This window comes from Euleptes europaea, chromosome 6 (genome assembly GCF_029931775.1).
Source record: "Euleptes europaea isolate rEulEur1 chromosome 6, rEulEur1.hap1, whole genome shotgun sequence".
Lineage (NCBI taxonomy): Eukaryota > Metazoa > Chordata > Lepidosauria > Squamata > Sphaerodactylidae > Euleptes > Euleptes europaea.
In genome coordinates, this window is record NC_079317.1 from 81,425,595 (window position 1) to 81,437,658 (window position 12,064).

The following is a 12,064-nucleotide window of genomic DNA, read 5'->3' on the forward strand; positions in this document are numbered from 1 at the left end:
ATATCTAAGAGTAGAGATAGCCATACTAGGCCATGCATGTCATGTTTGCCAGCATAACTATACTGTGGGAGTCAACATTCAAAACTTGCTGTATTGGTAACTCAAAATACATTTGGATAAGTCCACAGTTCTAAAAGTATGTGGCTGACCTACCTTTTTGGGTGTGTGGGCATTTGCTAGTAGATTTGCCACCCTTTGCAGAGCAGCTTTGTATCTTCTGTGTAAGGTGCAATGTAGGGTTATTTGACTGGTCAACGTCCCTCCTTCCGTTGATTAAAATATGGTCCAGTACTTAATGCTTTACAGCACAAAGAATTGAGAGAATTATGTTAAATAACAAAAATTGGACATTACCTTCCACACACTTCACAGAGCAATGCACTGGGTCACATAGAAGGTCCCTCATCCCTACTGTAAATATGGAGACTTGGTAGTATTCGTGGTTTTGGAAATGTGTTTGGACTTCCTATTTCACTTCAGTTTTTGATCCCTCCTTGGCTGTTGCACTTTTACTTCTTTATCTTGCGTAACATTGTATACTCCTCTGTGGATCAAACACACGTCTACTTGGTGGATGCAGAAATTACATTTGGTCTGTTGTCATGTCCTTCATAATGAGGTGGTTTGATATAATTGCCATAATTAAGCTAAGTCAGTTTTTTGCTGTCAAGTCACAGCTGACTTATGGTGACTTTGAAGGGTTTTCAAGGCAAGAGACATTTAGAGGTGTTTTGCCATTACTGCCTCCACATCACAGCCCTAGTATTCCTTGGAGGTCTCCCATCCAAATACTTGCCAGGGTCGACCCTGCTTAGCTTCCGAGATCAGGCTAGCCGGGGCTATTCAGGTTAGTAGTTTTTGAAAATGGGCAACGCATGTTCCCATAGGTTAGTAATCCGGCTGCTGTATTCCTGACCAACTACAGTTTCTAGTTATAGTGATTCAACCACCAGTTTACAAAAGCATGGCCAAATTGGGACTTGGGGAACCAGGTGCAGCTGATAGAAGAAACTCTTGGACGCTGTGCTAACCTGCTTTTCAAACTGCAAGGCTGGGTCCATGAGCATCCCTAAGCATTTAGCCCTACTCTGCAAAATCCAACTCCACTCCACCCAGGCCAGTAAACATCAGCTGTCCTGACCAGCATTACTTCCTTCTTTCCTTGATTCAGCTTCAGCGTGTTTTTCCTCAGCAACCTGTTCTGTTAGATTTCATACATTGTAGTGATTTAGGCTAATTGCCTAATATGATTCCAGCTTCCTGTGTTGATTAAAAAAAGGCATGTGGTAACCCTCTTGGGGTGGTAACATGCAGGGAAGTGAAGCTGTGCTTGAGAGCCACCTCTTGTCATTATTTCTGTACATATAGAATTTAGGTTATTGGAAAGAATTCCTTGACTTTCAAGATCTAACATGCAGAGTTCCATTTGCTTTTTACCAGAGTGTTAGAATTGGCTCATTGTCTACTTCGTATGTGGAGAAATCTTTTTGATTTCCACTGTCCCCCTCCCCCTAATGTATCTTGGACTTCCAGCAGTGAAAAGAAATGTTTTCGTCGTCATCAGGTATGAAATCTGTTGTGCTTCTGGACTGCTGATGTCAGCTGTGTTTTGCGGGGAAGAAATTAAAGAGCACTTCTAATATTGCATCTGTTTGTTTTGCATGGCATGCTTAAAGGTCAACACTGCTCTTTTGATGTAGGTTATGAGTGCTGGCTGTATGCTTTTCAGAGCAATAGTGTGAGGAAGCTTGAAGTGGAATGGCAGGACGGCCTCATCCTTATGACAGTAACTCCAGTGATCCAGAGAATTGTGATCGAAAATTGCATAATAGACCCCGTAAACTTTATAAGCATTCAAGGTAGGTAGCACATACGATGTATAGCATCTCAAAGCTTTCAGTAAAATGCATTCTGAAAGTACTGTATTGTGGATAGTTCTTTTCTGAAAAGAGATGGTATCCTCAAAGTAATTGGAAATATCTTGCTTTAGATAACACTGTTGGATTTTGTCGAAGGCTTTCACGGTCAGAGTTCATTGGTTCTTGTAGGTTATCCGGGCTGTGTAACCGTGGTCTTGGAATTTTCTTTCCTGACGTTTCGCCAGCAACTGTGGCAGGCATCTTCAGAGTAGTAACACTGAAGGACAGTGTCTCTCAGTGTCAAGGGTGTAGGAAGAGTAATATATAGTCAGAAAGGGGTTGGGTTTGAGCTGAGTATTGTCCTGCAAAAGTAATGTGCTAATCATTGTCCTGTAAGTATCAAGATAATGTGCTAATGAGGGTTATGGTATGTTAATATGGAACCATTGTGGACAATTCTACCAACTATTTTGTCAGATTGCACAGAGAAGCCATTGAAATTCATAAACATCAGCACAACTTTAACAGAAAAGAGGAGAGTTTAAGAATGAATAAGGCTTGGCTTCCTGTTCTAAAAAACCTCCAGACTAACAAAGACAACATTCAACAATAGCCATGCAGATTAGCTTTGGATTACACACATTAACAGATCACTTCAGGATACAATGGTTCCATATTAACATACCATACCCTCATTAGCACATTATCTTGATACTTACAGGACAATGATTAGCACATTACTTTTGCAGGACAATACTCAGCTCAAACCCAACCCCTTTCTGACTATATATTACTCTTCCTACACCCTTGACACTGAGAGACACTGTCCTTCAGTGTTACTACTCTGAAGATGCCTGCCACAGTTGCTGGCGAAACGTCAGGAAAGAAAATTCCAAGACCACGGTTACACAGCCCGGATAACCTACAAGAACTGTTGGATTTGTTAAATTCAGATCATGTTTGCTAAGTTCAGCGTGCAATCCTAAACAGAGTGAAACCCTTCTAAGCCCATTTACTTCAGTGGGTTTAGAAGAGTTTAATTTTGCATATGGTTACAGTGCAAGTCACTAGAAAGCCTAAAATTTAGTTGAGTTTGATTACTTCTATATAATATAACAGCTTCGGCCTAGATTGATAGAATGAGTTTAAATGGAATATATTTCTCACCATGTCTAAATCTCTTGTCTTGTACATATGATCACAACACTTTTCATTCACTCTGGATCGTTGGATGTCTGACAAATTTATTTGGACACAATTCTTCTTTTAACATGACTTTGCTGTTATTAAACTGTACACATTCATACTTGAAGGCATTTGATGACAACAATGAACTCTTTACAGCACATTGTCTTTGTAAAAGTTGCTAAGCAAAGTAATCCCATAGTTAGACTGCCTCCAGCATCTTGGTATGTCATGTCTTTCAACCAAGAATTTCATTGTGCTTCAAAGTGAGCCTCCCTGCTTAATGTACCTGTGGCAGAGATGGAAAAAGAAGGGTAGGATGTAACTGACTTATCAAGTATCACCTGAGTGATAAGTATGAGAATAGAATTTATAATGTCCTACTTATCATGAGCACTGTAACCTTATTCAGTACTCCAAGAAAACCACTAAACAGCTTGAGCCCAAGCATATTGTAGAAACCACTTTGTTTGCATTTCATTACCAGCTGGGAATGGCCTTTTGATCATGCTCACTGTAAAAATTAATCAAAAACAGATGATGATGATGATGGAGACTGTTCTCCAAGTTGGGAATTTGCTCTTCCTGGAAAAGTGCACTGATTTCTGAGACTAAAAGTAATGTAAAGCTTGATTTAAGCATGCTGTAAGCTGCTGGAGATATGGTTATCTGGGATCACCCACATGTTTTGGTGTTGCACTAGCATTTAAGACACAGTCAAATTGTTATTTGCCCTGAGCCTTAGAAATAGGGAAGATGAGAGTTTTTTAAAGGTTTCAGTGCTTGTAAGTTTTAAAGAAAACATTAGACATTTGTCAGTCACCATTATATTTTAGTCATTGCTAGAACTGTTGAATCATACTGTACTATGTCAGATGCAAAATTGACATGTATTAAACTTTGATTTAAAATCATTGGGTTTCCTTCAGAATTCGTCTTCAAGCATGCTTTAATGTGTAAAAAGAAAACTGAACTTTTGATATCTATGCTCAAAATAAATGACAGGCTGGGAGGTTCATGATTGGATCTTCGTCACATCTTTAAGCTGTATTACAGCTGCACAGGACCCTAGTATGAATCAGGGACATGCAAGTAGGGGGAGAGGGGCTTAACCCTTCCACTTTCCCCATGTGAATCTGCAAAACTGAGCAAGTTGAAGTGTTAAGTTCTCTCTCATGGTGTGTTTGTGATTGAGCTTAAAGGATGCTGAAGGATCTCCAGTCTCCATGTCTAGTTACAACCTATGCATCATGTATGTTGTCACACAACTCAGTGGGCTCCTGATATACAGTTATGTGGGAAACTTAGAGCCTCCTCTAGTGGCCGAATACAGGCATTAGGTTAGTGATTGTCTTACTGAACTTAAGCTGTTAGAATGTTTGCTGCAAGCTTGCGTACTTCTTCCTTTCCCATGCCAATTCTTCTCTCCTTTCCCTAGAGACCATTAGGTACTGTTTGGAATTGTGTACTTTGAATTGTAAATTAGCCTATATACAGTGCTGTCCTATACCTGGTACTGGTTCAGAAATGGAAAAGGGGAATTTGCATGAGATGTTGGTGGAGAGAGAATGCAAGCTAGTTGTTACATTGCTATCCTTATGTCTGTGCTGGGCCAATCTGAAGAGTCTGAAAATACAATGTGTCAATTGGGTCTGTTTACTTATTAAGAGGTTTTCATTCCAGAAGGTTCAACTGTTCTAACTTGTATGACTTGTTACAAAAGAATTTGCAAAATTAAATGATTACATAAAATCCGCTGATTTTATGTAATCATTTAATTTTGCAAATTCTTTTGTAACAAGTCATACAAGTTAGATAAATCTGAGTAAAGTTGAATTACTTTAATAAGTTCTTACACAGAAAATCGGTTTACTGTGAACATTTAATTTGAAGGATGTTGCTCAAATACCTTGGTAGAGAACATAGAAAGCTACTGATGAGTTTTTAAATGTGGAAAATAATAGTACAAGTATGAAAGTCACAAAGCTTTTAGTGTGTTGTTGATAAAATTGCTTGAATTCACAAATCTGGAGGAAGACAGCAGTTTTTGTGCATGGATAAGCAATAGATGTGCATAATGTGAGGAGGAGGAATGCTAAGGGGAAATGCAGCTGTGCTGAATGAGTCTCATGTTCTTCATGGAGGCCTCTCTCTTGTCAGAGCCACGTGTGTTCTGGTTTATTTTTGCACCCATGAGCGCTAGAAACATGGAATGTTTTCATTCAAATTGGAGCACATATTTTTCAGATTCCAATATATATCCTATTCTGTGCTGTAGACCATGGTGTATACAGAAGTGTGACTGTATCTATCTATGCACATTTCTGTAGATTTTGGTAGTGCTGGAAATGTTACTGGCATTGACTTCAGGCAGGGGGCATCGCTCAGGGGTAGAGCATCTCCTTGGCATGCAGAAGGTTCCAGGTTCAGTCCCAGGATTGGGTAGTAGGTGATGTGAAAGAATCAGCCTGAGACCCTGGAGAGCCACTGCCAGTCTCAATAGACTGTACTGACTTTGGTGGACCAATGGTCTGATTCAGTATAAGACAGCTGCCATGTGACTTTGGATCCTGAACATGTATAAGCAATTATAGTAGTTTATTGATTATTATCATTGATCATGAAGATTATCATTGATCATGAAGATAAGACTATTGTATGTTCCTGTCTTCTTGGTGCATGATTTAGTTTGCATGAGGTGATATTTGATGTAGAAGGGAGATGTTAAAACTTTTTTGTATTTTCTTCCACTAGCTTCACAGATCTTTTGAATTTGCATATATAACAAAAGCTCCTGCTTTTATTAGATGAACAAACTCAATTGCAAGATATGTCTGTACTTGTAACATGTTTTGTCTTTGTGGCATTTTAAAAAAAAAATTGGTTTGCACAGAAGGTTCTTTATTAAAGTGAGACTTTTGCAAATGTATCAGAAGTCCTGCATGAAGCAGGCAGACCAACAGAGTACAAAAGCTGAATATGGTAGGTGGAGAATATTTGTTATTTATCTAGGTAATGAGCACACAGTAGAGAAATGCCTTAAGTTTAGAAAAATTTTTCCTAGATTTGATACCTTATTTCCATGGTTCCTTTTCTTTCTTTCACTATCCTAGGTAGGAAATATGCCTTGTACTGTCCGTCTTGCACTCTTGCCTTTGTGAACCATCCTTTAATGGTAAGGGACTGTATAGGCAGTTTGCTGAAAAGATGTACACTGTATGGATCTTTTTTAGTGGTATGTGTTCAAAATATAAACAAAATGTACTGACTCATGTAGCCATCTCAAACTAAAATATCTTATTGTAAGGACAAACTTTCATATAATGCAATGTAGGTGTTGCATTTTTTCCCCCTCTTCTATAATCAGTGACCTAGATCCTAGTATGTGGTAGTGTAACAGAAACACTGGAATTGCTTAGAACACATATAGTTGCCCCTATTTGTTCACATGTGCTGTTTTTAGAGCTGACTGTATTTCTCTTTTGTTTTAAATAGTAAGGACTGGGTAATTTATTAAAGGTGTTTAGATATGAATACCCGGAAGGCAATCCACAGGATGCCAAATTAAGACTTGGGTAATGTATACTGCCTTGAATGGCCATAAAGTCAGGCAAGAAAGATATGTGACAGAAGAAACCGTTTTCAGATGTTGTGTTAGTTTATTGAAACATGACAAGCTGGCAGGACTAGAAATAGCTTCGCAGATGGCACTTGGCAATGTACCAAGTAGCTCTCCTCTTATGCCTTCCTTACACTGTCCATCAACCACGTCAGCCAATAGCTGCTGAGAGATGAGGAAATAGCAAAGCCTGAATTCAGCATACAAGAGGCTGCGAGGTCAGACGTCAGTACAGCTCGGCTGAGTCAGTGGCTGTAAAAAAATGAATTGAATTAATATCCAGGGGGCTTGCGTCTCTGTGCATTTAATAGACTGAATAGCTGTGGGAAACGATGCTAGAAAGTGGAGCTGGCTAACGGTGCCATGGAGTACTGAGAGGAGGATGAAAATAGCAAATATGCTGAACTTAGCAAGTAATGCCAGAGGATGCTGAGCTGGCTTCTGAACCTGCCGCCTGGAAAGGAGCAGATTTCCTTTGTACTTTGGTCTCGATATTTTCCCCGTGTTTTTGCGTTTCTACCTTGCTGTACACAAAAAGCAGGTGCGTAACCGTTAATAATCTTTTAATCTAGGCACCGCTTAGTGGGGCAAGAATACAACTGTCCTTTGTGTAGCCTGATTAGTTGGAATATCGGACAAAGAGCAGATGTGTGTGCATGTGGAATTTTGTGTCTAAAATAAGTGGCTGTAATGTAAGCACAGCCATTGTTTAGACTTTAATGTATATTTTTGTAGACTGATTTGACAGGAATGGAAACTTGTAAATCAACATGAATGCAGCTTCTCAGAAGGAGACTTGTTTTAGTTAACTACTAGCACAAAGCAGAATATTCTTTCATCATTTGAAAGGTTTATAGATAAAGCTTTTATAGGTGCAATATTAAATTATAATTACTTTATCGGGGAAAATTGGCTATATTGAGTTTTCCAAAGTGATCTTATATTTTTAAAAGTGTATTAACACAAAGTTCCTGTCATTTAAACTAATAGAGCATTTTCAGTTCTTCTCAGTCACTAAACGTCTTTCCTGTCAATAAAAAAGTATTTTGCTTCACATCTGCCATTTTGGCAGAGACTGTTTTTTTGCTCCTTATATCTGAATTAGGTATATATAAATTGTTATGGTTGGTTTGTAGAACTGTGTATATATATTTTTTAGTGTTTTCACTCATGTGATAGGCGCATTTGTTGTTATTTCATTGTGAAAAGCATGGTAGCAATAGTTTTACATACAGGGAAAATAAATATACTTCCGTACAAAAATAGCTGATAGGAAGCCAAGCCTTCCAAAGTTCTGATTAGTTTGAAACTTAGGCTAACCTTGGGTCACTGCCATGAAGAGACCTTGAAGTTGATTGTGTGTTGGCTGTTTAAGAACATTGAGCTGTTTGTGTGTAGTTGGTCACTAATTGGTTCCATAATGACTGTGCTGTTTACCATCATTCTAACACACTACATTGCTGCCTGTCAGTGTGCTACAGTATGCAGATGAGCAATCATCATTCAATGTAGCAAGTTAATACACATGAATGGCTTGTTGCTTGGAACAGTTGCCACTTGAAAATAATTTCGAAAGGATTCTCTACGGTGGTATTTTATGGCATTAGGGCTTACCTTTGCAAGTTGTTTTAGGTACATGTAGTGGACCTTTTTTAAAAGAGTACTTGCAAAGGGCAGTGGGTTTTGAGGGTGAGAGTGCTGCAGTGATTTTATTCTTTTTTTGTCTGATCCTGTTCAGAGTGTTGTTACTGGCTTTTGAATCTGTCAGCTTAGATTTGTGTTTTCACCCGTTTAATCTAGATCTGTTCCTTTTTTTGGAGCTGGGTGTTGTCAATATGTCAGTAACCCATAGCTATACATCTCTTTATCTAAGGTGGTTGTCAAGAAATGCAGGGCACGAGGGCGATTTGATAATTCTGTGTTGCACCTGCATTTTCTTCCCAGGTCCAAATATGCAAGCCAAGGCCAAAGAGCAAGCTGGCTCCCACATGCTAAAAGCCATTGGAGCTGCTAGGCCCACCTCTCACTCAAAGCTTCCTGGCTTGGATTGAAGGGGTGGGAGGGAAAGAAAACCTGGAGCAGAGAAGAGAGATGCACCACAGATTTGGTTCTTTTTACTGCTCCCAACTATAGCTACATGGTTCCTAACTCATTCCAAACTTTCTTTCCCACCTCTCTACTCAGTCTCTTCTCTTTTGCTGCAATTGAGGGCACCAGGAGCACTCCAGCCACCCACCATGCCTCCACTAACCTTGGGAGAGGCTCAGATTTGAAGGCCCCACAATCTGTTCTCTAGGCACTAGGCCCTTCCTCCCCAGCCCAGAAAGCACAATCCCAGGCTGGGTGCATGCTGCCTTCCCTGCTACCTTCTCCTTTACTTCCCTTTATCTTTTGACCTACTTTGTAACAAATGTTAGTGGTCCTATTTTAAACAAGCTGCTTCTGCCACAGTTAATTAGAAAATGTATACAGTAAAACAAGTATTGGTTATTAGCTTAAAATAATTTGAATTTTACTTTTTATGATTTCTAACCTGCTTTGGGACTTTCTGATGATTTTTAACCTGTTTTTAAAAATGGATGTGTATAAAGTGCCGTAAAGTCACAGCTGACATATGGCAACCCAGTAGGGTTTTCAAGGCGAGAGACTGAGGTGGTTTGCCATTGCCTTCCTCTGCATTCCCTGGTTATCTCCCATTCAAGTACTAACCAGGGCCAACTCTGCTTAGCTTCTGAAATCTGACAAGATCAGGCTAGACTTAAAAGAACATCTGAGAAGAAATGCGCAAAATTATCAGTGATGGTAAAGTAAAAATGTTTTTTTATTACCTCTTACACTATCACATGAGAATCAAGACAGCTTCAAAAAGTTGGTCATTGATAATGGTATATATCTCAATTTCTTTAACCTGTTGGCTTAATTTTTACTGCAAGCTAGTAAGTTTTGAGCTGGCTTTATTGCCATTTTTTGGATTGCAATTCTTTTGTTTTACTTTTGAGGGGGGTTAAAAGCTTTACAAGTTTTTTGTTTGCTGTTCATTTAGAAAGGTGACATTGAAGTATAAATAAAAATGTTTTTATAAGCTTTAAACAAAAGAGTGCAATCTTTCCAACAAAAAATAGCTAATTTCACTTTATAACAGCTAATATTTACAAAATTGAGCATTAGTAGGTATTCAACTTTATTACTTTCGTCGTACATAGCCCAAAAGGTGGTATAAGATATATTTGGAAGTATGTAATGAAGCAAATTTCAGAAGCCATGTAACCTGCTCAAGGTTACTCACATGACAATGAAAATATTGTAATTGTTATGGATGATTCTGGCCCCTAAAATTTTGTGCTGGCTTCTAGATCCAAAGAAAAAATGGTTTAGGCCTGATCTAAGCCTCCAGAAGCATCCATCTCTCCCGTAGGCCAAAGCCCGTCTTACATGACCAAGTGGCAGAGGCTGAGCAGACTGAAGTTAAATATGGGCATGGCAGAGGAGATGCTGATTTGGAAATGAGGTAATGTCTTGCAGGATATTATGTTCCCCATTATCAGATTTTGTCAAGTTTGTTGGTTGTTGGCATAGTGCATTCTTCCAGCTCTATCATGCATCTAAACTCGCCCCTTCATAGGGTCAGTCAGTCTGGCCATGCCGATCCACATAATGGTAAACTCCAGGTCAGACTGTTGTCATGTGCTCTACATGGGACTGTTCCTGAAGACAATCCAGAAACGTCAGTTGATGCAGAATGTGGCAGCTCCTTCAATGTGGGGTGCTAGTGGCAATACTCATATTTAACCTATTTTTAAATCATTATATTATCTGCCTGGTAATTTCCGGTTTCCTTTCCTTTCATCCTTTAGAAGCTCCCTGATCCATTGATCTTGAGCAGCATATATCTAGTGTTTGAGGGATATAAGGACTGAAACAAAACTTGCCACTGACAATGTAGCCTTGAGAAATTTCCGGTTTCAGTTCAGGGTGCTAGTTTTTACCTTAGAAGTCCTTCATGGCCTAGAACCAACGTACCGTATTTTTTGCTCCATAAGACGCACTTTTTTCCTCTTCAAAAGTGAGGGGAAATGTCGGTGCGTCTTATGGAGCGAATGTGCGTTTTGTGGACTCTAGCCCAGTCCATAAGACGCACATTCTAGCTTGGAAGGAAGGCGGGTGGGGCGCAAAGAGCCGGCGGGGCGCGCCAGAACGACGCGAGCCGGCGTTCCCCACCCCGACGGCCAGCTGGGAGGCGGGCGGGCCCGCTCTGTACGCCCCCCGCCTCCCAGCTGGCCGTCGGGGTGGGGAACGCCGGCTCGCGTCGTTCTGGCGCACCCAGCTCTGTGCGCCCCGCGCGCCAGAATGACTCAAGTCGGCGTTTCCCGCCCCGACGGCCAGCTGGGAGGCGGGGGGGTGCACCGAGTGGCTGGGCGCGTCAGAACGGCGTGAGCCGGCGTTCCCTGCCCCGACGGCCAGCTGGGAGGCGGGGGGGTGCACAGAGCGACTGGGCGCGCCAGAACGATGCGAGCCAGCGTTCCCCGCCCCAACGGCCAGCTGGGGGGCGTCTTATGGTCCGGTGTGTCTAATGGAGTGAAAAATACGGTACTTGCAGGACCACCTTGCCCAGTGTACCTATGTGGCAATTATGTAAATCCAAGCAGAGCTTGCCCTCAGTTTCCTCATTCAGGCTATGTATGAACTTTTTCTGTGGCACTGCCTCCATTATGGAGTGCCCTCTTCTGATGATGTTGGGGGACTTGTGCTGTGCAGCCGTGTTTGCTGACCAGGTCATGTTTTCATAGACTTCTCTTCCTTGAAGCTGACTATGGCTAGCTATGTCTTCATCCTTGTTAATTTTAACCACAAATAGCAAGCCCACTTCTACCCATGATTACAAACTGGTTTGGCATCATCTAGCTATCATGAAGGAGCCCCGTGGCGCAAAGTGGTAAGCTGCAGCACTGCAGGCCAAGCTCTGCTCACGACCTGAGTTCTATCCCGACGGAAGTCGGTTTCAGGTAGCTGGCTCGAGGTCGACTCAGCCTTCCATCCTTCCGAGGTCGGTAAAATGAGTACCCATGCCTGGACATGAGGCCCTGCTGCATCTGCTGTTGGTCATGGAAATAAAAACTTGGGGGCAGTTTTTGTATTGTAACTGTCTTGCAAGTCTTAAATTTGTGCCTCAGACAGCCATCTAACTAGTTGTAAGGGCACTTAGCGGTTCACTTGTCTTACATCTTTGTGCTCATTAGATGTGTACAGGTACTAGTTATACTACTAGCAAATGTTCAGTCAAGACTGGAGGGCGCATGCAATAATGTACAGCCCCAAGAATCAGTCAGTAAAACAATTACCGGCTCATTAAATGTGTGGGGTGTTACTTCCAGTCCTTTGTAAGAGGTGTGTGTGATAAGAG

General features: G+C 40.9%; 1 protein-coding gene across 4 annotated transcripts in view; it reads left to right on the top strand.

Moving 5' to 3' along the window:
• The window catches only part of BTBD10 (BTB domain containing 10), a 39,637-nt gene that overhangs the window by 11,510 nt on the left and 16,063 nt on the right, over window positions 1–12,064 (top strand). For 2 of the 4 annotated variants that reach the window (XM_056851515.1, XM_056851516.1), the window contains exon 2: window positions 1,701–1,859. In XM_056851515.1, the coding sequence (XP_056707493.1) occupies window positions 1,759–1,859 (101 nt within the window). In that variant the 5' untranslated portion in view covers window positions 1,701–1,758. Of the gene's footprint in view, window positions 1–1,700; window positions 1,860–6,890; window positions 7,205–12,064 lie in introns of those variants that run through there. The other 2 variants (XM_056851513.1, XM_056851514.1) reach the window with 1 other exon arrangement.